This window comes from Enoplosus armatus, chromosome 20 (assembly GCF_043641665.1).
Source record: "Enoplosus armatus isolate fEnoArm2 chromosome 20, fEnoArm2.hap1, whole genome shotgun sequence".
NCBI classification, from domain to species: domain Eukaryota; kingdom Metazoa; phylum Chordata; class Actinopteri; order Centrarchiformes; family Enoplosidae; genus Enoplosus; species Enoplosus armatus.
The window spans coordinates 14,853,822-14,881,803 of NC_092199.1; the positions used below are offsets into that span (position 1 = coordinate 14,853,822).

The following is a 27,982-nucleotide window of genomic DNA, read 5'->3' on the forward strand; positions in this document are numbered from 1 at the left end:
TGAGTAATCTGCAGGGACTTGTGGATCCTCTGAAGCGCCAGCAGGGTCAGCTCAGCTTCTTCGCCATCGGACGAAAGCTCTCTTCTGGAATTAAAACGGTCTCCTCTTCGTTCCCTTGGGTGCAGTGCCCGTCCTACTCGCGGCAGCGACAGCACAGGTGCACAGTGCTCTTTTCAGTGCGTGAATATGCTCTGCGTGCCCACAGTCAAGATGAATTCCCTGTCAAGCAAGCGAGTCAATCGATCAGCCGTGGCGAAGAGGCACTACGGCTGCAGTTTTACCAATGAGAGCTACTTGATGCAAATTCAAGTACTTATGAACAGGAAATGGAGTGTGCCAGTGTTTTTTTTTTGGTCTTTCAGCTGGGTAACATCTCCATAAATGACGTGGTAAGCCTCAGATTCCTTGGCTGAATCTGGTGACATCCGTACTTCCATGTGATAACTGGTGTTGTAGGCGTATCACTGCGTGTCCTACAGACAACTCGAAAAACAGTTTGGTTTGCTAATTAACTGTCAGGTTTACAAATGGGCATTAAATTAACAAGTCGTAAGCTGACTCATTACTGTCAGTCACACTGAAGGAACTGTGTTAATTGCCCTTTAAGATGCTTTAAAGGTTCATTAAGTGATATTTTAGATACGTATTTTGGACCCTCTGCTCGAGCAGCGGAGGGTCAGGCAGGGGACGAGAGGTTAAAGAATTCAAATGAATGCTGTTTTGCGTCCACATATTCATCGGTTGCTCAAATTCTACTTTCATTTTGGTCAAGTTTGTCTTTGTTTCATCTAAATATAGACACGCTAATAGATGGAAGGAGGTTCCAGCAGGAGAAGTCGTGACGCTCGTGTGTTTGCGAGACGGAAAAAGGGATCAAGAATGAGAGAGACGACTTACAAGTGTGTGGAACAGCTATCAAGTGAAACAGAACGGAGTCGAGAGAGAAGAAGAGAGGTGATGAGCCGGTAAAAGGTTAATGGCGGAGCAGCTGAGAGGCAATTGATCCCTCATAATCTTCAATATGCTGAGTGGAGCACAGCTTCAGCACAGTGACAAGGCTATTTCTGCAGTCCAGCCCCAGAGGGAAGACGGGTGGGAGTGTGTATATGTACGTGTGAGGCTGTTTGTCATCTTAATGTCTAGTACTGAATGTAACCTTGTAAAATATGGACAACCTCAAATCATTTTTATACCCTTTTATACACACACAAAAGTGCACACACACAAATCTCAGAGTGTTTTCAGATTCTTTGATTACCACGCCGTCGCTCCTTAAAGAGACTGAATCAGACGCAGATTTACGGCTTGCTGCACTCCCATGTCACACACAAACCTTCACCTACGAGTGGAAATGATTTGTTTCGCCAGCATCATCGGAGATCTAGCTGCAAGAAACGTTCGACCACATTCGACCACACACACAAGCAGTGTTAGAGCTGTGTAGAACGGTGGTATGTGGGTCATTTTATCGTCTTTAAATGCTGAAAACACATTTGTTTGGAGACAGATATGATCAGCTGCTTATAATAATATTCTAACGGCTTGAAGATATAGCTCCTCACAGCCAACGCTTTCTTTAGTCTGACTTGTTCGACGCAAATTACGAGAGGCAGCAATGAGCAACACTAGGAGAGCAAACTAAAAGGATGAGGACTAACTGGTTCACTTTCCCACGTCCATTAAAGAGCAGCACATTTGTCTGTGGGAAGCATTCGGGACGGTCTCCCACGCGGGATGAGACGATCCCGAAAGGGGCCGTAAAGGAAATTTGACATAAATTTTGTGGCGGTTGGGGTTGAACTTCAGCATACAGTTTTAGATACTCTGGGTGAAAATAGATAGGAGACCATTTAAAGTAAAAGCCATCATGAAGTGTTTTCGTAAGGTGTTTGATGTGCCCTGGCGTAGATTCTCCAAGGAGATACATGGTCACACATCGCTCCAAAGTCTGTCAAAGGGGTTCAGTTGGGTTGAGATCTGATGGCTGCGAAGGCCATAGCGGATGATTCCCATCATTGCCATACCCATCAAACCATTCAGTGCGCTGTGTCGAAAGGTTGCCAACTGTTTTACTCTTTCACTCATGTCCTCTGATGAGAGTGAACCAAAGGCAACCAAAACAATGAGCTGAAAGATACTAAAATGTTGATGATCATTTAAAGTCATTGGACTCATTGTTAATATAAAAATATAACTGCAGGAGTTCAGATTCGGTGGCTTTGTTGTCATTCAACACCTTCTCGAGTTAAGTGACCTAAGCTAACTATAGAAAAGTCCTCTCCCTGGCACTGTATACACAGTACATAAGTAAGGAAGTAAAGCTGACTTAGTATAGCACCTTTCACAGAGCAAGGTCACAAAGTGCTTCACAATAATAACACAAGTGTTAAAAAGAAAGGCAGAGAAACAAACCATAAAACGTGAGCAACAATAGACCTAAAAACAGGCACTGACACACACACACACACACACACACGCATGCTCGCATACAACTCGCCTTCACCTTCACACACAGATGACACCTCAGACCGCAACACACACTTCAGTCCTCAGTGAGTGTGACCTTGTTGTTAGAGCCGCAAATAGAAACTCTGACAGTTCTAAAAGCTGATTCTGCCCAACTCCGACTAACTCCACCTAATCACAGGAGCACGATGACAGTAAGATGGTTCCAATTAGTGTTTTCTCTTAAATGGAACGCCCCTCTGGGTTTTGAAAATGACTTAACAAAACAGTGCATTGCACTAAATGAGCTCTGGGGCCCTTTGAGGACGTGCCTGCAAGCAGGTTCCACTCATGTCCCTTGTGTGCCTTCAAGTTGTTGATTCGAGCAAGAAATGAGGCTTTCCTCAACGAGGAGGAGATACATCCGGCTTGTGACTGGGAACAGACTAATGATGTGTAGCGGGCGTCACACATTAACATGCCAATCTTTGCATTCCTTCTCCACCAGACAGCACACAAATATCAACACTGCCGCAACAAACTAAATCTGAACAAAAAGAAAACAAGTTTCTGCTTGTGTGAAATGAGCTGAATGGAGAACACATACCTTGAAGTCTGCACATGGACTTCTTCCTTTTTATTATTTATAGACAGACGTGCAGGGGCTGTAGCAACCTCTCGTTCTGCTACGGTTTTTTATGCACAAAGCTGAATAATTAAACTGTGATTTCTCGATGAAGCTCGTTCTTATAGAAAAGCACAGCATGCTACATTCAGGAGTACTCTCTTCCAGATGAACACCCTGTTCGATTCAGAGTGTTGGGAGACAAACTGAGCGGGTAGTGGACTGTGGTGAAGAGCTGTGAGACGAGTAGAAAAGACAAAGGGACATGGACAGACGAACTGGCTGTCAGTCAGGCAGCAGCGGGCAGAGTTTTGACAGCTGGAAGCAAATACATCATTTTTATAATAACAGGTGTGTTTGGTGCGCGTCACCTGGCACGACTTGGGGTGGTTTCTAATTTCAACAGCGCCTGTTTGTCTGCCGCTCTGCCGCACCGCTGACCTCAATCTCAATACTTGTCCAGTTCTAACAACTCTCCTGCCCTCTGTAGGACAACCCCAGTTCAAGAGAGGACACCAGACTAAATGACAAAGTTCCATCTGCATTTGCATTATTGGATTGATTTTCCTCATTCGTGCAAGACAACATCTTCTAAAACCGAATCTGGGTCCACTCTCATAATATATGAGGTGATATCTCATCTGCTTGGACTGTCAAAGCCACTTTATGCAAACTCACCGTAATTCCATAAGCCGGCAGTTTCCTTCAAATGGTGCAGCGCCTCCATTAAAACAACTCTGGGAAAACTGCATTAAAAGTTGAACTTGGCCAAACAGAAAGCAGTGGCAGCAGTTTGTCTGTCATCTGATCTGCAGATACTTCCTTCAGTAAAGAGACTTTCTGTGGTAAAAAAAAAAAACCCAAACAAACTCTGTGTCTCTGCCTCTGTGCGAGTGTGTTTCAATGATGAACATTAGCAGGCCCTCTCTCATTAAACTGCTTAAACCGCTGATGAACGGAGTTGACGAAAAGTTAAAGTGGCACGGCCGTGAATCATTTTCCCCCACGACTTCCCGTCTTGAGGCCGTGAACGGCATAAAAAGAGAAAAATAAACTATTCAGGTCCAGCTCTCTGAGCGTCAGTCAGGTTAGACATCACTACGGTACAATACTCTGCAGCCGTAACGAGCCAACCGTAACTTAAAGGGCAAGGCTGCCGATATTCTGCATCCTTCTTATTTTTAACAAACCAAAACCAAAACTACCACTTAACTACTTCCAAAAAAAAACTACGGAGTCCAAGAAATGATTCAGCCTAGTGTGAAAGTGAAACGACATGTTTGTGACCTGTGTCCTCTGTAGGAGCTGATGGGCTTGGGGCTCAGAGCCACAGACAGGGTCGAGAAGTAAAGGGAAAGTATAGGAGAACACCAGCTTTACCTTTGGATAACTTTGGATAAGCTGGAGTGCTTCCTGTGTTTCAGAATGTTAAAGGATAATTAGGGTGTATTTGAACTTAGGTCTTATTCTCGAAGTTTTAGCCATCGTAACTCGCGAGAACACTGGCGCTGCTACAAAGGCCGAAACCTCAAGTCGGTCTCTCACTCACAAGCGCACTGTGAACAGTAGGTTAAGGTTGAGGCAGGAAGTCAGTCTGTGAACTGTGGTGGATATGTACAACAGACAGTCTGAGGGAATCATTTCATCATTTGCCTTCGTCTTGTCGTCCAGATATGTTTGGCTAGCCTGGGGATTCGTTTTGAACCCGTCTGATTGTCCGACTGCTCGTGTTTCTTGTTTCGCCTGACCTCTTTTTAACAATGTTGCTGTGTTACGAGATCTGACGGTCAAACCAAACACCACAAAAACAAGATTCAAGTTGTCATAACCCAAAGTTATCCTTGAAAAACATCGAGTGGTAAAGTCATGTCCAGCAATCAGAGTTCCTCATTTTGGGTTTGTCTCAGCTTGGTCTGGATCCAGATGAATCACTGATTTTCATTAAAACTTCCAGTTGCTTAACAACAATGTGGTTATATTAGGAAGGGTTTCACCTCAGCGGACAGGTGGAGAATACATGGCATGTAGCTCTCTGATTGGACCATGAGGGGTGGGTGGATCAATACCTAAAGCATCGATACTTCAGACAATTCACTCAATAAACAGTTCTTATTTACCATTAAAACGTGTATTGTGTTACATCTGATGAAGTGATTAGCAGACGATAGTGAAAAGAAACGTTTGGCAAATCGTTCTGTGGTAAAGTTTTCAAAGAAATTACTGACACATTCTCCATCTAAATCCTAACAAATGGTGCGGCCCCACACAATATTACATTAGCAGCTTTCAGCAATAAAAGATTCTGGCCCCAGCATTACTTGGCATCAGATCAAAACCAAATTTTGTAGTTTGCCCAGAGCTAGTAACCATTCAGACACAGGCATTTATCCCTAATGATCGGCCCTGATCAATCAAAGCAGAGAACAGGCAGTGATGAATTCAGGACATGGTCATGAGGGAACATGAGGATCAGTGACTCTTGGCAATGTATCCAGGCTACGCTTTGTCCGTTGACAAGGCGGATGAGGCTGCAACACACTAACTCAAGGGCAGGCCAAAAACGCAAAGGCTTTTTGGGGTTTTGTTTTTTTTTTTTACACCAAAGCTATTGTGCCTTTAATCAGCAACTGCTTTGATGCGCTTATACTCGAGTGTGGAAGCAACGGGGGGGGGGTGGCACAGTCACAGTTTCTGCAAGATCAAGGTAAGCAAAGAATTGGCGTTACTCGCGAGGCCAACTAATGTGTGTTTGTAGCCTTTGTCAGAAAAGGCCCCTTGCTACTTCCAAGATGGTGTTTGGGACAGTTTTAAGGTCAATGTATTTTCATTCCTTTAGGGTAAATTTATAATTTTCATTGCAGGTCGTGGACCCCTTCCGAGCCCCGCTGGTTGAAAACCTGGAGAGCAGGTTCCCACAGACTTCAGAGTTCTGAATCCACAGACATGGGTGTGACCAAATCAGCTCTTTAGCAATGTCTGTTCCAAGGCTGAACAAGGAGGCTCTCTTGTTGGACTGGAATCTATTCCAGGAAAGCTCTCACATCTCAAGGTTTGTAGAAATTGAAAGACATTAATCAGTGCCAAGATCAATACGTTTTACAGGTTGAAATTGGTTATTTGGTTTTTTCTTCCATTTCAAAATGATTGAGGAGACCATGCTGTGGCTGGTCTCTCCCTCTGCCATGGAGCTCTCCCCTCTACTTAGTCTGGCAGCAGCCATTGTCCTCACTGCACCCGTCGAGACAGCAGATCTAGAGGCGCTGTCGAAAGCAAAAAGGACGCATTGATTGATCACATTTGGGACAATATGACATCAAATGTTTTAGGTGAAGCCCCTACTGAGGAACAGACTCAAAGATGTCCACCTAGATGTGTGCTGAGGAGGGACCACACCAAGTAACACTTGACTGGAAGGATCAAGAAAAGCAAAATATGCACAGTAAGACTTCACAATCTGCAACTTCAATGTTGATCCTGTGCCTAAATAAACACGTCATTTGTCACATCCTTTTCATCTTTTTGTTCCATCTCGGTATAAAATTTTAATCCCCATGGACACTTTCGTCTGTCAAATGGTGATTTTTCACTTAAGTTCACGGCACAAACTCTCCAACCTTTGCTACCTTTGTCTCTGAAAACCCTGTCATCACCCCTGACTAAGGTTGGATATCAAGAACCAGTGATTAGAATCCTGGCTGATTGTAGGCAAATGAAAGGTGTGCTATGTGGACTCCCCAGGGTTTAAAGCTTTAAGGCTTTAAAAGCCTTTACCTCACTGAGGACACTCATTCAGACATTCCTAATAACGTAGGTTCCGGTAAGCTTAAAACGCACGGCATCATCAGTTGTTAACAGTCTCCTGTTATAGACCACGAGCACCAGCCCCCTTATCAATTATACTGAACTTACTCTAAATGTTATACTATATATATTATACTAACTTAATCTGCAGCATGTGTGTAAGCATTTGTGAGCTCACTGACTTTCTTCACAATTCCCATCAATGATCTCTGACTTCTCCAAAAAAAAAAAAAAAAAAAATACCCCACAGATTCCAGTGAAGCTGAAGAAGCTGCACCAAAGAAATGATTTGATCCCAAGTGTGACAACAATGTTCATCAGTCTCTCGATGAGTCTGTTGCAGTGTGAGGCTAAACCTCTGATGCTTTAAACAAACACTGGTTAATACATTTGATCCCCACTATTCTTCCCCAGCTCAGTTTAATAATTGAGCGAGGCCAAGGCCTGTACAGCTTCCTCTTCATCTCAGCTCCTGTTTGATGGTCTCAGTTCATATGCACACATGTGTACACACTCCCTTGTAATGTTGAGAGTTGGGATTATGATTATTTTGATTTTATTGCTGCATTTGGACTGCTACAAGTTTCATTTTTTTGACTTTTTAAAAGGTTTTGCTTTCACTGCGCTCAATGCATGGCTGGGGTTAGGCAACTAAGACACTTGGTGAAGGTTAATGAAAGCTCGTGGTTATAGTTCATAAAAAAGACAGATGTTAGTTGCAGGTCAACAAACCAAGTTATATTTACATTCACAGTTACTCACCAAGCGTCATCGTGAGCATCTTTGAGGCCTAACAAACGTGATGAATGCAGTTCCTTCCTCGTGAAACAGCCTCACTCAACCAAAAGTTTGACACCTCCATTGTTTCCAGCCATGCTTGCCAGCTTGCAGTCTTCTTCTTCCCTGCTTTTGTCAGTCCCCCCTACACCCTTTCAAATATCTCTGCCTCCCAGGAGACAAAAGTCATCATTTTAGATAAAGAAGACAATGTACGGCTCACTCTTTACCTTAACTAAGGTGCTGTGTAACTGCTCAGTTTAAAAACACGGCCGCCATCACAGCATTTCATCAACCGAACCGTCTCCACAGCAACCACCTGCAGACCTTGATTCTATGTTATTATCGCCACCTTCAGTCTCCGCTGTGGCTCAACTGTGAGTCATTTACTTTTACAATTGGACTGTGCCATCACAAAAGTCACAAAAGTAGTTCGGACCCCCCCCCCCCCACACCACCACACAGTTAAACAGTCTATCAGATATTTCCCTGTTTCATATGTGGACTCAACACTCAGGTTTACAGATCCACATTATCTCTGCCCTCAGACTCCACAGACTCAGTCTGACTTAAATTTTAAGCAATGGTGGATTTCAGATGAAAGATTGAATTCAGCAGCCTCATGTGGGTTTAGCTGTTTTAAATGGGGGCCGGTTTCACCTTTTCGGCAGCCGATAGAGAAAATATCAGGACTGGCTGATTGGATGCTGAAGGAACAAAGTTAGAAAAGTTCCAACAGGAGCTGAACCACATCAGATCAATGTCAGTATGAAACTGTTTTTTTTTATTGCATAATACACTGAGTCATCTTCACAGCCAGATATTTGGGCGAGTAACTTTGAACATTATTTAAGAGGATTTCACAAAATGTACTGCAACATTTCTTGGAGGGCTTTAGGAACCGTTCGTCATGTGCTCTCATTTCACAGCAGGGCCTTCCATCACCAACAGTAACGTGAGGTAGTGCACACGTACTCATATACAACACTACTCTCATGCACCATGTGGGAGCCACTGCAACTCTTCAACTCAGTCTTCATCATGACTCATAAGTCAGTCAGAGAAAGATTGCTGAGCAGCTGGTCACCACTTCAACTGAAACATAAACGGCTTACATCTCTTACTTTTCGACAGGTCAACTGCTTTCAGTGTCTACACATCAACTGACATTCTTACTCTCCTGCTGACGGCTCAACTCTTTCGACTTCAATTCCCTACGTAGCGACACGCTTTGTGTTTCTCCAGCACTAAAGTTGAACTGCTCTTGCGCTTCAACCGACGCTTCAACTGCTTTCAGAGATGACTGATATTTCAGTTGCTTTCATGGCCTTTATTTAAGCCAACAGTTTGACTGCTTTCAGCGCTTACTCTTCAACTGTTAATTCAGACCACATTCAGCGCTTACACACAAACTGACAACTCAACTTGACAACTGAACGCTTTCAGCCATTACACTTCAACTGATTTCAACTGCTGTCAGCTCTAACACTTCAACTGGCACCTAAGCTTCCTTCGATGCTGACACGTCAAACTATTTCAGTGCTTCAACTAAAACTGCAACTCCAATACAATGTTGAAAATATGCAAAGAATTAACATTTTAGGACATTTTAACCATTTTGTGTTTGCATCTAAAAATCTGGAGCAAAAGCAAGTGCACTTTTTCTAGTATTTTCTATGTTGTTTCTTGGTTCTGGGGAAGTTGGAGCAGATGTCAAGTTTAGGGTGAGGTAATGCTTTAAAGATCGGAACAATACAGTAACACTGCTTGCAATAAATACCATAAAGATTCATACCTGCAAGAGCACAGACACAGTGGAGCTTTTGTCCGTCTGCATTGTCAGTTCTTTCCTGCAGACGGTGAAGGATGATTCTGTGAAGGTGACATAAATTAATTCTTTGTACACACCACACCGCGAAGTGGAACTTATTAGCTATTTATCAACTCAATTACATGTTTGACATGTGTATTAAAATGTGATATTTAACAATTTAATGTAGAATGCAGAAATTTGTGAGAGGAGCTTCAGGCTCCAGTCCTGTGTTGGGAGGAGCAGCCATATATTTAGTTTGCCTTGTTTTGGTGTAGTAAAGACTTCCTCCGTTCTGCTCCACCTATTGTGGCTGATGTGCCAGAAGACCTCTACAAAACTGACTAACCCTGTTTTTCCATGCGTTGTTGTATTGCAATTTACAACCCTGTTATTTGGAGGCCATCTGCCGTCTTAATTTGGTTTAGTGAGGCTGATGGAGTGTTATTCTGTCTGTTCTCTGGGTGCGGGGGGGGGGGGGGGGGGGGGGGGGTCAAGTAAGTAAAGCGTGGATGGAAATGAGACATCAGATACAGACAGGGAAGCTTTAATCACGCAGTCCTACAGCGTTGGAAAACAAACCTGATACAGGAGTTCAGAATATTCCAGCACATCTCGCATGCCCTGCTGTCAGCCATGGCACAGCTGAAATGAAAAAATATAAGGACCAAGACGGGTGAGAGAAAAAGCGGTGGGGAGCGTAATAGGAGATTAAAAAAAGAGTGGGAAAAGTGCGAAAGGAGGAGAATGTAGGAGAATCCGTGACAGTGAATGCAATTGTGTTCGAAATGGGTTTTTTGTTGGGTTGTGTCAGACAGTTTATTGGGTTTATTCAGGGAAAGGAGTGAGGGTGGAAATGCCAGTCTGCACCATTTTTTAATATATTTGCCGGCACCTGGGATTGGTTACACATGTTAGCAGAACCCTAACCCTTAGGACTTAAAAATGTAAGTGAGTCCACCTTCAAAAGACTGTATAAAGTAACATTAGCCCCAAAAGGAAATGGAAGATAGGATAACCTTAACCTCTGGGCTACATTTCTCCTTCTGAGTGCCCACTGGGGATGGGGGATTTGAAAAGTTAAGTCAGTAAAAAAGAGAAACTTTATGAATCAAAACACGACTTTGCAAGCCAGTTCGGAGCATCATCATTCATGAACAGCCAAACCGTGAGATGATGGAACTAAAAAACAACTAAAAACACTCACACACTGTTGCTGCTGGCGAAAAAACAAATCCCACTTTGCTACATTGCAAATCTTCTGATGAGATTCTGCAGACGGGGCTGTCCGCAGTCTGAGCTGTCAGAGTCCAGCAGCGGCTTGAATCTGAGTGCTTGCTGCTGCTCATTCATATGCAAAGAAAAGTATTACAAGAGTCCCTTTAAGTTTTTATGCATTTGAACAGTTTGTTGAATGTGTAGACGGGATATTTGCCATCACTGTCATTTCAGGCAGTACACATCTATATACACAAGTGATTAATTCAGCATCGGACTGAACTTAAATTCGAAGAAGATTGTGTATGGATGAGTCTCAAAGACCTTTATGTATTTTTAAGAGCGTTTTTTTTTAATCCATGGTGGTTTGGTGTGCTTCATTGCAGCCACCCAGTTCCTACTGTTTCTTCTTCTACTGCAGTGGAGGATTTTTAGCCACGCTAACGGCGTCCGTCTGTCTGGCGGTCCCCCACTTTGGTCCAGGCTGAAATGTCTCAAGAAATATTTAATGGATGCCATGATCGTTTCTACAGACATTCATGGCCCCCTGAAGATGAAGCCTAGTGATTTTGGGGATCCCCTAGAGTTTCTTCTTGCACCGCCGGTTGACATTACTGGTTTTAGCGAGCAACTGAACACCAGCGGAAAATTGTGAAAATAGTTTTTGCTGACTTCCAGTGGTTTAACTTCCTACCTCGCTGCCGTGATGTAGAAGTGCACTCAAAGGGTGTGTCAGTGCACTGTGACGTCACTTTTGGGTGTGGTTATAAGTGCAACAGAGCACTTGCTTTTTAGGCTGTTGATAGGTGAAATGTCACGACAACTACGGGGTGGATTGCCATACAATTTGGTACAAACAGTCATGTTCCCCTCAGGATTATAGTAACTAGCGCCATGATTAGGTCAAAACTAGTGCTAATAGTACCAATTATCAAATGTTAGCATGCTAAAACACTAAACTAAGATGGTTAACAGGGTAAACATGCTAAACATCAGCATGCTAGCATATATACTGTGAGCATGAAAAGATGTCTTTTGAATAGATCGTTGACGTGACAGCTGGATTTGAAAATGCTGTGGCTTGCTGCTTCACAGTGTAAAGGGGAAAACTTCTCAAAGCAACTACAGAGAAGCTGTGTTCGAAACACACTGAACATGCAGTGGATAAAGCAAGGGGTGGCAACAAGTAGTTCAAGAAGTTTCTATGAACATGTTTGTACGTCTTGACACTTTTCTTTTTGCTGTCAGTCTATGTCTCCGCTGGAATCCAAGCTGACTCCAGCTGACGTCCTCTGTGAAGGATCAAAATACAAACTTTTTTCAACTCGTCACATTTCAAGCCTACAGATGGAGAGTGAAGAGTTTTTCTTCTTCATGTTTGTCTCAGAAAATAAGCATTTCTTTTTTTTTTTTGCGTGGCTGCCTGTGCAGACTGAAATCTTGCTCCAAAAAAAAATTAAATACAGGTCTGCATGTTCAATAAGATGAGTGTGCAGCCAACACACATCCACACTGAGACACACGCCAACACACACACACACACACACACACACACACACACACACACACACACACACACACTCCTACATGTTCCTTAAGACAGCTCCAAAGTATAAGATAGAATATTATGACAGATGGCAAAAAAAACCCAACAAAAAAAACATTATAGTGCTAAAAACAGCAAAAAGACTATTGAATGCATCAACCGTCAGCAGCCGTAGCCCCAGTTTGTGCCTCTCATGTGTTATTGTTAGTTTTGAGCCACAGAACTAAGCTTCCAATTATTCAAAAATAATTCCGAAGGTGTTTCCAGAATCCTTAAAGATTGAAATAACCCGCCCGCTGCACGATAAGAGTTTGTTTTCAACCATTTCTGCAGTTGCAACTGTATTTCCTGATCCAGGTAGCCGGGAACGACATATCCCATTGTTCTTTTTGTAAAACACACACACAACATATGAATGCGTCATTTTGTATGAACATATGAAACATTGGACAGAAACATTATTATATACCAATAAAATTGATAATAAGGTCACGTTTCCAGCTACAGTCTCTGTTTGAGGAAAAAGAGGCACAACTTGAGAACGGACTAAAATCGTTCTTTTTTTTATTGTGCAACAATATTTATATTTATATATATTTATTCACCCGGATGGTTCAAATGGTCTGATGATGTGCAACATATGCCGGCATACAGGCAGCAACATCCTATGAATACATACAAAACACACTGGAAAAGACCGAGAACTTGCTGAGCTAAAGGCCGCATTTTGATTGGCTCCGAGTTTGAGACGAGACTCTTTCTTTCATCTGCCTTTGAAATATCAGTGCAAACCAACAAACCAGAGTCTTAATCTGTTTCACTTTGTGGGTTTATTGCCTCTGGACTACATTCAGCAGCAGGAGCCCTCTGATATACATGCATCGCTGTTGAAAGCTGCTTTGTTTCTGTTTCATGCTCACATCACTACATCAGTTTCCAAAGGCGGTTATTTATTAACCACAAGCGCCTTAGGAGTTCTCTTTCGCTCCCGCAGAGATCTTAGCACTTTCATTATTATGTATGTTAATGATTTAATTCATTCTTATGCATAAATGTCAGACCACATATTTAAACTTCAAAGAGCATCAACAAACACAGGTCAGATTATGAAACGGCCAGTGTGGACACAACATTAAAGATGAAATCTACGCTCATCTGTATAAAAGGTCACTTGTGCAGTGATGCATGCTGCCTGCTTGTTATGACGACTGGCACTGATCGTTAACAGCAGAAATGAAGGCCGTGTAATAATGTTTTAGTGCCTCATTAGATGCATTCTCTTCTGTTCGGGTTTGAGTTGCCATGTTTCCTGCCCCTCGACATTCTTTAACCGTGTGCTGTTGTTTGTCTGTGCTAAAAGCAGACAAGGTATTTTAGGCTGCGACCACATTTATCTCCTGCTAATGTGTTTGCCATGACTCCGGCGCAGTAACGTACAGAGCGAGAGCTCAGAGTGCACCGAGTGTCACATCATTCTCACTGCCGCACAACTCATCTGTGGGGAAAAAAAAAACATAGAGAAAGTTTTATAATAACCTTAAGCTATAAGCTATTGCTCAAAGGAGAAGATGAAGATCCTGTTTCAAGTGGAGGAACATGTATACATCTCTGGAGACATTCATTTTCTTTTCTGACACACAACCTCTTGAATGTGCTGCTGCTACCGAGCCACTGATAACAGCTGACAAAAGGTGCAGACATTTTAAAACAATGCGTCCTGTCTGTGTGCAGCGCTCATCTGTCTCCACTGACTGATTCTGAAAGAACAGATTTTGGGGAAGGTGGTGCTAAATGATGGGAGCAGAGACGTATCCTGCTGTAAAGTATAGTTACATACTCCAACGATTTGGCATTGCACATTGGAACACTGTCGAACTCACAGCAGACAGTTTAAAATAAAAACGATCAAAATCAATGCAGCAGAACAAAAGATTCTTCTTCCTTGCCAAAACCAGGCGCCTACGTTACCCACAATGCAACTCGACCTTCAACAGTCGGATTGGAGATTCGATTGTGTTAAGCTAGTAGCTTGTAGGAGAAAACACAAGTAGCCCAGGCTGACCAATCACAGATTTTGTTGCCTCAGCCTCGTATGTCCGTAGCCCCAATTTGTGCATGCAGGCTAGCCGGCGTAGCTTCAGAAGCTACACACATAGCAGCAGTAGCTATGCTGTAACTCATTCATGCAGAAGGTTAAATGCAGCATCGTTCTTAAAAATTTGGACTCCACAATGAAAACCATTAACATTTGACTTACCTTTATTATGCTTGTGTGTTTGTGGAACCTAAGAGCCAAGTGTCTGCAGTGACAGCCCCGTCTTCACTCAGAGATGAAATATGAGGAATGAACATCAATCTCTGATGTCCAGAGGGATATAAATCTGCTGCAGACACACACACACACACACACACACACACCTGAACATAAAACAATCTAAGAAAAAGTCAAAGTCAGGTAAAACAAAACAACTGTATAATCAATTTGAAATTGTTGTTTTTCTCTTATAGTTCTTCAGTCGGTCTTCACATCCTGTGTTCAGAGACTTTGGGACTGTCTGAGACACTCGAGAGAATCAAGCAATCAATGAAGAAAACGTGTGTGCAGCCTCCTTTTTCCTCCAACAATCAAACCACCACGGTCTAATGCGTGTGCTTAAAAATCCAAGCTCAGTTTAATGACTTGTTCTTTTTTAATATATATATTTATATATTATTCCTACAAATACATGGTTTTCAGCACTTTGAAAAACGTTCACTTTCCTCAGTAAACCAAGAAAGCTAGAAATATCCTACAGTGAAAAAAAAGAGAGACAAAGACAAACCATTTCGACAAAAAAAAGAGAAGAAAATCACAAAAAAGACATGAAAGTAACAATTGAATGAAATTAAAAAACAACATCCTGTACAAACACTATGGCCCAATAATTTAAGAAAATAGTGTCTCTAAAACGTTCATATTGCTTTGTACCTCCACTGACCGGGCAAAGCCCACCCTGTGCAACACCAGGCAGTTCAGATGGCGACCACAGAGGGGCGCCAAAATCCCAGGTGCTGATGTCACGCCAGAGGTTTTGGGGTCAAGCTGCAGCCAGTGGCATGCAGGCGTAGCAGAAGAGCAACAGTCATGTTTGTGTTGTTGTCTCGTGTGTCCTCTTCTTCTTCTCTGGTTGTTTTGGCAGTAACAATACAAAGACAAGGGATGGTCACACTACTACAGTACTGCACTCCTTAAGAAACCAAGGATGTTTTTACTGTTTGTTGTAGTTTCACCATTATTACTCTCTACAGCATTATTACTAGAACTATCACCATCACAGATACACATCGTGCATCGTGTGTTTGTGTGTGTGGAGGGTTCGTCCGGCTGTGTGCGTGTGTGTGATCTGTGTGTTGGGAGTATCAGTGTTCAGTGCTCGGAGCTCGTCTTCTCAAAGGAGAAACTGGGAAGAGTCAATAGCTTGGGGTTGGTGTTGGGGTTTGGCGAGCCCCCATCCTGTCCCGAACCCTCTCCAACTCCCAGGTCAAAGGAGTCCTTGGAGTCACTGGAGGGCGCTCTCCTCCTCAGGCAGGTGTCCCGGCTTGGCAGAGGAGGGGGCATCCCTAACCCCCCTAGCCCCATGCCAGCGAGTCCACCAGAGCCTGAGTAGAGGCCAGGCTCCACTCCGTCAGGGGGGTCTACGGAGATGCAGGGCGGGCTCATCTTCTTCTTGCGTCGGGGTGAGGGCAGTGAGGTCTGAACGGGGGTCTGGCTGTGAATCTGCAGGCTGTCGGCACGCGACACGAAGCCGGAGGAAGTGGAGCTGCGCTGGGGGCTGGACTCCGCCGAGGAGCACACCTCAACAGAGTGGCGCCGCGGGTCGTCCAACCAGGAGTAAGGGCGGGGGCGGGGCAAGAGGACACTGCGGCCCTGCGTGTCTGCGCTGTGGAACCTCTTCAGCTGCCTCAAACATGGACTCCGGCTTTCCTGGCAGCCCGCGCAGCTGCTGTAACCCTCATTACCACCATCGCCCCTGTCCTCCGCCATGATGTCACCACCGCCAGCCAACCCTGCGTGGGTAATGAGGGACACTTCCTTATCCATCGAGGCTTCCTCCTGTTGGTGCGGCCGGGCTGGTAAGGGCGGAGGAGGCGAGGAGGTGGGGCAGTGCTGGCGGTGAAGCTGGGTGTGCACGCTGCTGGGGCGCGAGGGTTTAGGGGAGGCACCTGGTGTGGCGGGGACCAGGCAGAGAGCAGGCTGCTGCTGATGACGGGAGCAGGGGGAGGGAGAGTTGGAGGGGGAGGAGGAGGTAGAGGGGGATGGAGGGAGGCCCAGAGAGGCCACATTCACAAGTCCTTCATTGCTCTCCCCTCCATCTGAACACAGGGCCTCCTGAGAATCAGTAGACACGGCAACCTGGAAGACGGGGCATGGAGGGGAAAGCGGGGTAGGTGGGGGTATTTAGGAGAGAAGGGTGAGGAGATGGAGGTAAATATGCGATGCGAGGAAGGGAGGGGGAGATGGAGGAGAGCGAAGGGGTACGGGGGATCAGGGAGGATGAGACGGGGAGACTAGTTAGTGTGAGGCGATGAAGATGAGAAGCAGCGGTTTGGGTCAAAGATCACAGTCTAGCCGGCATGTTCCCAGAGTCCTCTCTGTTCTTGTCATTGTAGGCAGCGTGGGGTTAAATTGGAACTGCAGCATTCCTCCATGAATGATAACACAGATGTTGCACTGCGTTACTCATATTAAGATTTGACAAGAGTAAGTTGGGTAAACAGCTTTTGACATTATTGGATGTGGATTGGATTCTTTTATTAATTTAGTGCACAGTGCTTCTTTAGAGGCAGAGCCAGTATCTTATATTCACATCTGATAGCAATAATAGTTAAAGCCCCCCTCCACTCAGAAAGTATTATTGTTGTTGCTTCACTTGGATGTTTGAGCTTCACTGCGCAGAATGATGGACGCGCACAGTTTGACACTAGGAGACTGTTTTCACATTCATCTCCTGAAAGTGGAAAGTTTCTCTGTGCTCACCCTCAGTCTGCGTTTAACACGTGTACGTGTGTACCAGCAGGACTTTGTGACATCACAAATAAGTTTGAAAGCCAGTCCTGATCCAGTGTGCAAGTTACACAAGTGTGATGTGAAGACTTGAAACCTCCGGCGGAAAAACACTTGGAACTGACTTCTCAGTGAAGTAGGAGACATCTTGTGTCCAGCAATTAAACTTTTGAAATGAAAGATATTTGCATATTAATAGATTCTGGATTCTTTTTTAATGAGGTAGAGTAGAAGTGATTTAAATATATAAATACAGTAAAAACCAAAAAAAGCAACTAGTTAATTGAACTTTTTTAGTTGAAAACCTATATGAGACATAAATGATTCTTCCAAGCATTTTCCTATGTCTTAAAACATGTCTAGAGGGGGTCTTTAAAGGGACTTGACTACGACTAAAATGAACTACTTCAATCTCCACTGACACTCTCAACATCACGATTAAGATTCTTTTGGATATTTTTTACCCCACATTTTTTGTTGGTGTGAAATAAACACAGACTAGTTGTCATATTACAATCCAGTACGTCTGAGAGATGTTCCCAAGCATCCGGTACTGACTGAATGACATTTCCAAGTCAGAAGCTCATATCTGCTGTTGTTCTCATTTGGCCCAGGAAAGAGTACGCTGCTTTTTCTATTGGACAGAAGGACTCGGCTGATTGGGTGCCGGCTGACACAGTGAACTCTGAGCCAGACCACCTGACCCTCTAACCTTTGACCAAAACCCTGTAAATCGTCAGTTTCAAATTTACAACCAAATTCTGATCGGTGTTTCCGTGCCGTCATCCGTATGTCTGAACAAAACCATCTACAGGGCGCAAGGCCAACAGTCAGAGGGTAGACATAATATGTAGCTACTGTAGGAGAGGAAGGGTTAGTAAGCACAATGGTTTGCTCAAACTCATAAAATGTCCTCATGAGCTCATGACTTGTTCCTCATAGAACACAAACTGGGGAGAAGAAATGAATAGCACTTGAATATAATTGTGTTGGATTAGGTCAATTGAAATATCTTGAATCTATAGATGAGGAAACAAGGCATGCATGAGTTTCAGGGCACAGCACTTTGAGTAATGTGTGGAATCACGGGGTTTCCCCTGCATGAGCCTGAACGGTGTGATCGCAGAGACACCTAGTGGTCACAGATATCACAACCAGGCCAGGCCAATCACCAGCCACAGCAACACAACACCAAGTACCAAACAATGAGAGTGCATACTGGAAATATACTAAAAGAATTATCACCCTGCCGGACTATTTGAAGCAAAATCGGGTCACCTGCGATAATAAATAATAACTACTGTACTCTGGTTAACGGTTATGTGCGTTTCAAGCACTAATCAAGTCAATAGAAAATTCACAAGTGCTCTATCACTGTGGTGCGTGTACAAAATGGCCAAATGCATATGGACAGCGCATGCTGCTCTGTAGCAATCCCCTGAGTTGTATAGTTTGTAGTGTAGTAAGTGCACTGCATTTTGGGTAAATCTCTCGGCCAAATAACACCTCAGTCTGGCTTGAAAACATTTTATCACTTAGCTACCGAATGATCCACTGATGCCGGGTTAACACCAAGCTCCTGCTGCTTGTATACATGAATACAGAAGAATGAAGGTCTCCTACGAGCAAAGCTACCTGCTGGAGAGTCATAGATGCTTTGTGGCTGATGGTTAGCAGTCGGCAAAAAAAAAAAAATAGAATGAGTGACAAAGGGGAAAAAAGGAGGGAAGCCTGTTTGTGTGTGTGTGTGTGTGTGTGTGTGTGTGTGTATGTGTTAGTCTGCCATGGGAAGTGAACATGGGAGTCCAGTGTTTCTGAAAGGCCCAGTGGTAGCTAAAGTCTGCTGTTTGTCGCTGTTTCAGAAACAGGAGTATCTGTGTTTGAGCAGTAGCTCAGGGTCGGGCGGCTTTTGGGCCCAACTGAGCTGAGGTCAGAGAGTAACAGATACAGCATGGAGAATGAGGCAGCAGATAATTCAATGGGAATACCAGGAAGAAGGGGAGAAAGAAGGAGGAAAGACAAGTGAAATTGTTTAGAACATGCAACGAAGGAAAGAGATTTGCTCTCCTGTAATTCTCAACCCAAAGGTCTGCAGGTTTTCATTCTCACCAAACACTCCAGCAGCTGTTTCAAAGATCAGCTTCTTGTCTCTACTACAGAGTGCATTAATCTGTAAAATCAGCCTCGTATTGTAGTATTTGGTATCAATAAAAACTTCCAGATTGATGGGCGTCAATGGCACATGGTTGAGACACATCGTCAAATAACACGGCCTGTTAAAATGAAAGTCTGGAACGGTATGATGTAGTCACCTGTCTGCGGAGCGTGCGGCTGAGTGTGTGCGTGCGTCTGGGAGGGGGTAGTCGCGGTATACTCTCCGAGTCTGAGTGGCTGTGGGGGCTGATGGGTCTGAAGAGGTCCGTGGGAACAGTCAGCTGCTGGGAAATCTCCGGTTGTGAGCACACAGAGCTACTGGAGCCTGAGGGGGGAAGCGACAAAACAGTTACAGCATCTGGATGTCAACCTGCATTAGGTTAAATATCAAGGCCTCCCATTTCCGTCCTATCCCAGTGAGGTGTCACACATTCTGGATCAAAACAAATAAATAAGCTACCAGTCTGCAAATGTGGTGTCTTAGAAAACAGGTGATATTAAATAAACACTGTATCACACGCTACCTGATTGGGCCCTGTGGGTACCCAGTGTGTGCTGGGGCCCCTGTGCCTGTGCTAGTAGCTGTGCTGGAGCAGGGGCCGCGTCGCCCAAGGGCTGCAGGGGGTGGAACATGTAGCTGTCGTTGGGCAGGGAGTGTGTGCGTCCCACGGCGGGCTTCCTGACGCTCAGCAGGTTGTCCTCCAGTGGCTCCCCGGGGTCGAGCTGCTCCGGCTGGGGGGAGGAAGAGAAGAGAGTCAGGGTCCCTCTGGAGCTGGAGTCATCGGTGCTACTCTTTTAAACTCAAGCACTTTCACACTCTTTCTGACACATTCACAGCCGATATCTCTCTAAGACACAATGTGAACAAAGAGGCAGCGGTCATCAGCATACACAGAAAACAGACAGGATCTGCGTGTTGGAGTCGACTGGCACAGAGCTGCCACAGATCACAGAGACAAGGCCGTGCTCGGTTGAAATTTCCAAGCTTTCTTTTTTGTTTTTCTTTTTAAGCGCAAGACACTCTGAGTCTTGCGTCTGCATTTAACTCCCCGGCGGTCATGTAAGTCCACGTCAGCCTGCTCCGTGATCGTGTGTCAGCTGGGGCAGTGTCCCGCAGCCTGACCCCATTACAGAACCAGTTCCCATTCATCACAAGAGCTACTGGAGCTCCAGCACACTACCTCCCGTAGCAAACACACACGACAAGTCAGAGAGGAGTGAAAACCAACACAACGCCAGAGGACAGAAGACAAACACAGAAGAAGACGCACAGGAAAGGACTACGAGAAAAGACGTGGACTCACGTGTAAAGCACATAGGAAAAAGACAGGAAACTCAGGAAAAGAAGAAGGGAGGGAGACGGACAGAGAGAGAAAGAGAGAGAGAGAGAGAGAGAGAGAGAAAGAAAAATAAGACATAAGAAGGAGAGAAAACTGCAAACTGGCAGGTGAGGAGGCGCTCTACTCTACTGGACTGGACTGGACTGGACTGGAGAGTAACACAGAGTAGGCTGGAAAGGTGGAATGAGAAAGAGAAGAGAAAGTTGGAGGGCACATGGTTAGATTCACCAGGGTCTTTCAACGCCTCTTGTGCTCCTCTACCTCTTCACCCCTCCCCTCCCCTTCTCTCTGTATTTGTCCCAGCACAATCCAATTAACAGCGATTTCATGTCATGTGTTTCTGAGACCCGATGATGTATAAAAATTGATCCCACTGCATGGCTGGCCTGGACGTGCAGCACGGGCCAAGGTTACAGTGACCCTCTCTGAGGAAGACATGCGACTACAGGGAAGTGATGTGATCCTTAATGAGCCAAACTGGTTGTTAATTATACCCCGACAACCAGATGACATTCAATTCATTTTCAATTTAGAGGGAAGATGTCCTCAATGACACCCTGTCATTGAGGACATCTTCCCGTATAGAATGTAGAGCATATAGATTCATCCTGGTGAGGATGCATACATAAGCCTCAATGCACCACGTGTCCTGGTATGAGACAATTATGGATGAGGTGGTGACAAAAAAAAACACTACAATGTGAAACAGTAGCGTTCCTTCCAGCAAGTCCATTATTTTCTAGATCCAGACAGCTCCGAGTGCATTTTTTGTGCTTATACAATGACCACTTAATGCAGCTGGCTCCATTTGTTTTCCATGGGGCATAAATTAAATGTTGCTGCAATTGTGTGCGCACTGATTTATAATAGCGACTGTTGACTCTCCACTATGGTGGAAGTGTCCCGACATACGATTTTAACTCGCACATGCCAGCCAATCAGACACGTATTCAGGACGTGTATTCACGTATTAGTATGCTGGGTGCCACCGTATTTTATGGGTCTGTCATTTCCTGGTAATTTCCTCAGAAGTTTGCTGGAAAGAGTTATGTAAATTGGGACTAATTATAGAGAAAATAGAGACAAAGTTCTGATAAAGTCATTGAAGTTTAGTCAGTTGTCTTTAGTTTACAAGTAGTAAAAGGTCTGATTTAATTTACGTAAATATTGAGTTGAGCTGAGTAAATGAATTACTCATTTAGCACTGGACACTTTATTCTCCATATATGTTGAATTGTATGCTTGCTTTTAGACCAATTTTCCCATTTCCATGCTTAGCTGACCTGCTGTCTCCACTGTCCCTACAAGTAATAACAAATTACACAGTTGTTTCCAGGAACTTTCCTGCAAATTTAGATTTACATATAAGAAATTATAGGAAACTGCAGCAGATGGCAATGCACACTGAGATGAAAAATTTTTTTTTTTTACCAGGACTGTCTAATTGTTTTGAAAACAAACATTTCTGTCACTAGAATAATGTAAAAGATACTATAATCTCTCCAATTCTACACACAGTGGCTTTAAACCTGTCATCACTCATTTTTTGGCAAGCTTGTTAGCAAACAGCTGCCTATTTACACATCCAGCAGATATGGAGCAACATTAGCATTCATTTGCAGTTGTGTTTTCACGGTCACCTGGCAATAAAAAGTCAAATTTTTACGCTTCTTTAGTTCAGTTTTGGTGCCCTTTGATTCCTGAATGAAATATCCGTCTCTTTTTATAAAGAGCTGTAGCTGCTAAATTGCTAATTGCTAACTGTGTCTATCTGCTGTTTGGTGCTGTACAGTCAGCTTTTAGTGGGTTTTTTTGTTGTTGCTGAAAATAGCTGCCTACTGCGGCTGAAAACAACTATGAGAGCGGTGAGAGTGAATCAAAACAGCAACTTTGCAGGTCAGAAAGCCAAAATAATGAGCTGAAAAACGTTAAAAAGCTCTGTAGGGCTGAGTCGGGGGTTAATTCTCTGGGTTCATTGGTATGAATGACACCTTCCACATACAAGTGGTCATGTGATCCTTTATTAATATGAAATAACTGATTATAGCCACTTTAAATGTTTTTAGTTGTGCTGACTCTACGGGTGCAAATGAGCTGTTTAGTTAATTTAGCATCCAGTTGGTTTCCCCCTGTTACACCCCAGTGTGTGAGCGTAGTGGGGGGACAAGTGGCTTTGGAAGTTCCCCGGGAAAGGAAACACTACAAGGTACTGCAGAGCGGAAGAGGAGGAAGAGGGATGGAGAAAGAGAAAGAGAGGAACTGTCAGTACATTGCATTCCAGACTGGTTAGAAAGAGGGGGTTAAAATCGTCGGGGGCCGAGTCGTCTGTCAGAGCTAGGGACCAGGATTTCTCAGAGGCCAGAGACAGAGCTTCCATCTCCGCTAGAGGGATCTAGGCAGGAAGAGACAACGGCTGGTGAGCAGAGAGAACAAACACACATAAATAAGGACGCTACGCACAGATAAAGACCTGCAGCTAACAGGAAAATACATGTTTAAAACAACATATACACAGTTGGAAGTATGTAGCAGAGCAAAGCAACGAGGAAAAAAAACACAAATATAATCTACAGACCGGAAAACCACAAGAGGTCTTTTTAAACTGTATTGCTATTATTGCATTGTGGGTTTACCAACAGCAATATTAGGACAGGGTCACACACACACACTAAAATGCACAGCCTGATGATTCTGGACAACAAACTGTTTAACGTGATGTAAATGAGACACTCTCTCACAGAAACAAACAAGCAGACAGGAAGGGAAGGATTCATTCATTCATTTTGCGTGTATTGTAATATACAGTTATTTCAAAATTGTGGAGGCTCAATCTTGAACAAAACAACTGTGCCGACGCAGCTAAATTAGCCGAATCCAAGATGCTAGTCTCGAGTTAACTCACATGACTGAACTCTGAGTCCTAGCGCTCTGCTGAGTTTGGCTCCAGCGTCGCAGCGTTTAGAAGCCTTGAGCATTTCTGGCCTCTGTAAGGGGAGCTGCCGTATATTTGGCCTCGTACCTGCTTAACAGGGGGAAATGCTTTCTGACAGGCAAATGGGCCATCCGAGCAGAGAGGCTCATGGGCCGAAACCCCAATGGAAAACATTTCCGCTAACGTGTCCGGAGGAGAGAGAGGTGGCCTGTGGCGTCTAATAACGACATCTCAAACGCGCTTAAAGCTTTTAGAAGATGGGGTTTTGCGATGCTAATGTAATTGGCCAAAATGTGCCTTCAAATGAGGAAAAGAGGCGCCCAGATGTATTATTCAGGGACTCAGTGATCCATAGCTTGGGATCCATAGCTTATCGATTGAGCCATTGCTGACAGATCGAGTGTGATCTGTCAGCTTCAGGAATGCCTTTGGTGGGTTATCGCTTCGCTGGGACTGTTGGGTAAAGTGGGGATTCACACTTAGAAACAAACATACAGACACAAACAGACACAAAGTTGTGCAGGAGAGACAGAGCAAACTCTAAACCAATGTCACTGAGGCTGCTGAACCAGACTGAAAGACCTGCCAAGCATGACTGAATATAAGTGAGTGGAGACGTGAGCGAGGGAATGAGATCATAGCTGAGGCGGGATATGACGCACTGCACTGTGGTGGGCAACAGGGGCTAGTTAGAGAGGGAGAAAATATTCAACGTGGAGGAATGCCAGTACAAAAATGGTAATGGCTGTAGGGTACAAAACATCACATTAGCATGCTTTTTCATGAATTTTATGAAATGAAGTTCAACGGACAGCATGTACTAAATTCTCTTAAATTGAATTCCATCTTTTGCTTTGTAGGCCAGGGACTCTGTACTCTGCGAGCTTTATCCATCTTTAAGTAATTTAGTCTGGTATTGAGTCATAAAATTTCATATTCATTAAAACAAGTGGTAAATTCTGCCAATGGTGGTGAGATAATTTCACCTGTTTTCAATAAAAATCTATTGTTTCAATAGTAATCTGCTTTATTTAAAAGGTCAGTTCACCCAAATAAAATAAAAACAACACGTTTTCTTACTTAGCTCAGACTCTTTCTTTGCTTGTGACCCCTCAGACAAAGTCACATCTACCTGCGACCACTCATCGTATGTCTAAGAGTTGGGATCATTTCAATCAAAGAGTGATTTGAGATTAGAAAAGAAGTTTCTTATTCTGGTACTGTAACTTCTTAGGTTCATCTGGTCACCCCTTGTCGGGTTTTTATATTTGATATATGGATCTCCAAAACACACCAATGTAAGTGATAACATGTTAAAGTGAGAGTTTCAACATGGTCCTAAGATAGGGACTATTTCTTTGGGAGAAAGTAGTTCCAGTAAGGACTGTGGATTATCCTGGTTTCTGAAAGGACATGTGGTAGTCATTGGTTAGTTAGTAGCTTTATGGCATTGGGGTTGGAGGCATAAATCTCAAAGACGGATATCTCAAAACTATTGGGCTAAACTGTTTGCATGGCTGGACGCCACTAACTCAGAAAATGGGATGTTTGGTTATTCGGAAGAACCGACCCTTTAAAGGCATTCTAGCTTGTTTTAAGAAAGTCCTTGCATGAAACTGCATGAAAAACAAGGGATATGACTGTGTTTTGGTTTGTGTAAAGGAAAACAAGACTACCTGGAACCTTTCTGGATTTTTGTTTTTGATGTAATTGATTACTGGTGTAGCCCTACACGTTGGAGAGAAACAAGACCCACTGGACGTATGAAATGGAAGAAGTGAGTCATCATTCGGGTGATTATTGACCTTCTTGTCGGTGCTGTGCTTGCTGGGCTTGGGGGGCAGCGCGTAGTAGTGGCAGATAGAGCCGGACAGGTTGTCCATCAAACTCAACTCTCCCTCCATTGAACCCTGGATGACCAGGGAGACCGAGTCAAACTGCGCTCTCCGCTGGACAAACTTAGATAATGCAGAGAGAAAATGGAGAGAGAGAAAAGGGACAGAAGTTGTGGGGGACAAAAAGACAAGGGAGAAGGAAAGACAGAAGGCGAGACAGAGACACGTGAATAAATGTGGAAAGAAAGAATGGATCACGAAGAAAGAAAGGGAAGGAAAAAGACAGTCGATCAGGTAGAAACAAACAGATATACAAACAGAAACAAGACAAAAGAAGCACATCCAAGTAGGAGAACTAGAAATAAATTTAGCCAAATGTGAGTGTTTTTATTAAATAACTTTCACGCAGCACACAGCAACTGAACATGCACAGCCTCTTCCTCACCAACATCCACTACAGGCTCTCATGTTTTACCATGTAATTCCACAGGGGGGCACTGCAACACTGCAGTGGAGCTGGTCTCCCACAGGGCTGGAGAAGAGAGACTGCGGCTTAACCACACATGTTTTGGAAGAGCGGCGGAGGAAGACGGATAACATCTTAGAGGGGAAACATAACGATAGCGAGACCTCTATTTCCTATCCCCAAAAAGCCCCCCCCACTCCCCCGCTGTCTGGAAATAACTGTTGAAGTGAACAACAAGGCCCTGTGGTCCTGCTTTCCCATGGCACTGTGACCTATCTATGACTGGCATGTCCTCCACAGGGACCAGCTACACACACACACACACACACACACACACACACACACACACACTGTAAACCATCCTGGTATGGGTCAGTGCGGGTTACACAGAATAATAAATGTGCATTTCCAGTATATTTTCTAGATACATTATTGACTTGATAAACCATAACAATGCAGTCACAAGTGTCTAATACGTGAAGAGAATATGTCAGTTCTGTGGTAGATGAATACATTTTTACAGACAAAACAATATTTGAGTGTATCTTGACCCACAAGCTTATATCAAAGGGTATACTTACAGTGATGACCCTGATAAATGTATCCACTTATATTTTGAAATGACGCCAGAATGTGTAGTTAATATGTCCTAAAATGGCCACATCCGCTATAGTTTGTTTACGTACAGACTCCAGTTATTACACTGAGACAGTGAAGAGACATTCCTTCACTATTTCAGATATCATCCAGCGTGCTCAGCGTCCCTCAGAGCGGGGCCAGAGAATCAACTAATGGTTTGGACCTGGGACGTGGGGGGGGTCATCTGACTGGCCGCGCAGCCCGGCCCCCCAGCAGCAAGGGACCTCGGAGCATCTGCCATGTCACGCAGACATAGACGTTATCTGAATGCGAGTCTCTTTTACTTGTGTGCAATAATGTTAAACTTATCAACAGAGTGATTAAGGCATTTACTTGTAGCTACAAAGTTAGCCATCTGTGATATGCAGTTTTGTAAGTATCCTGAGGGATATCACTGATGTATTTATACTACTAAACAAGCTACTATTGGGATCTGTAGAGGAAATGTTTTTCAGTAAAGTCCATTGTTTCTGTCACTCAGCACAAACACAACCAGAGTTATGTTAACATGGCTGATGAGGGAACTATGGTGAAAGAAGGCCTTCAGAATCACAATAACGCTCACACATGTACATAACATACAAGCAACACAAAAAAGATTTATCACCTCTAGCGGGGGCTCCGGGCATGAAGGGGGGTCTGCTCTGATGTTTACAGAGTCTCTGGTTATATCAGCAGTGGGCGAGTCCATAGGACCGTCCCTTTCCTGCTCCCTGTCCCCTCCTCCAGTGGACCTCCAGGGGGAGCCCCCAGAACTCGACCTGTCCATTCCCAGACCCAGGGGGTTGAGCTGGGGGGACCTCGTCGCCATGTCTCCCGCATCCGCCATGAGCCTGTTCTCCAATTCCAACTCCGCCTCCAGCTCCGCCTCCTCCTTGGCTTCCTTGTTGCTCTCCTCCAGGTGCTTCATCAGGACGGCGATGACAACATTGACCAGGACAAACTGAGCAGTCAGAACGAAGGAGACGAAGTAGATGGGAGACACCACGGTGTTGTAGCAGGTGCTGGTGTCATGGGCACAGTCCCTTAATGTGTCCTGGAAGACGCATGAAAACATCTGCTAAAGCTTTACCAGCAAACAATATAGACGTCTCTACAGCCAAACAGAACGCTGATACTGGACTGTCCAATGGCAACTAGCAGTGTGCTCTATAGATGGCGAAGCCAGTCTGTCAGTCACTCCTGAAACATCTCTGTTGGAAGGATTGCCATGAAATTTAGTTTTAACATTCATGGTCCCCAGATTATAAAGCCCACTGACCTCAGTGATACTCTGACTTTCTATCTGGTGCCACCATGATGTTGACATTTTAGGTTTTTAAGTAGTAATATCGGATGGATTGCTATGAA

At 44.1% G+C, this 27,982-nt stretch overlaps 1 protein-coding gene across 1 annotated transcript in view; it reads right to left on the reverse strand.

Moving 5' to 3' along the window:
* Positions 1-15,628: 15,628 nt before the first annotated feature.
* Positions 15,629-27,982, reverse strand: part of cacna1g (calcium channel, voltage-dependent, T type, alpha 1G subunit) — a 218,334-nt gene continuing 205,980 nt past the window's right edge. Inside the window, exons 34-39 of the mRNA XM_070927129.1 lie at positions 27,240-27,668; positions 25,498-25,650; positions 23,030-23,152; positions 19,945-20,152; positions 19,579-19,745; positions 15,629-16,615 (exon numbers count right to left, since the gene is read on the reverse strand). Coding sequence (XP_070783230.1) covers positions 15,629-16,615; positions 19,579-19,745; positions 19,945-20,152; positions 23,030-23,152; positions 25,498-25,650; positions 27,240-27,668 — 2,067 coding nt within the window. The remainder of the gene's footprint in view (positions 16,616-19,578; positions 19,746-19,944; positions 20,153-23,029; positions 23,153-25,497; positions 25,651-27,239; positions 27,669-27,982) is intronic.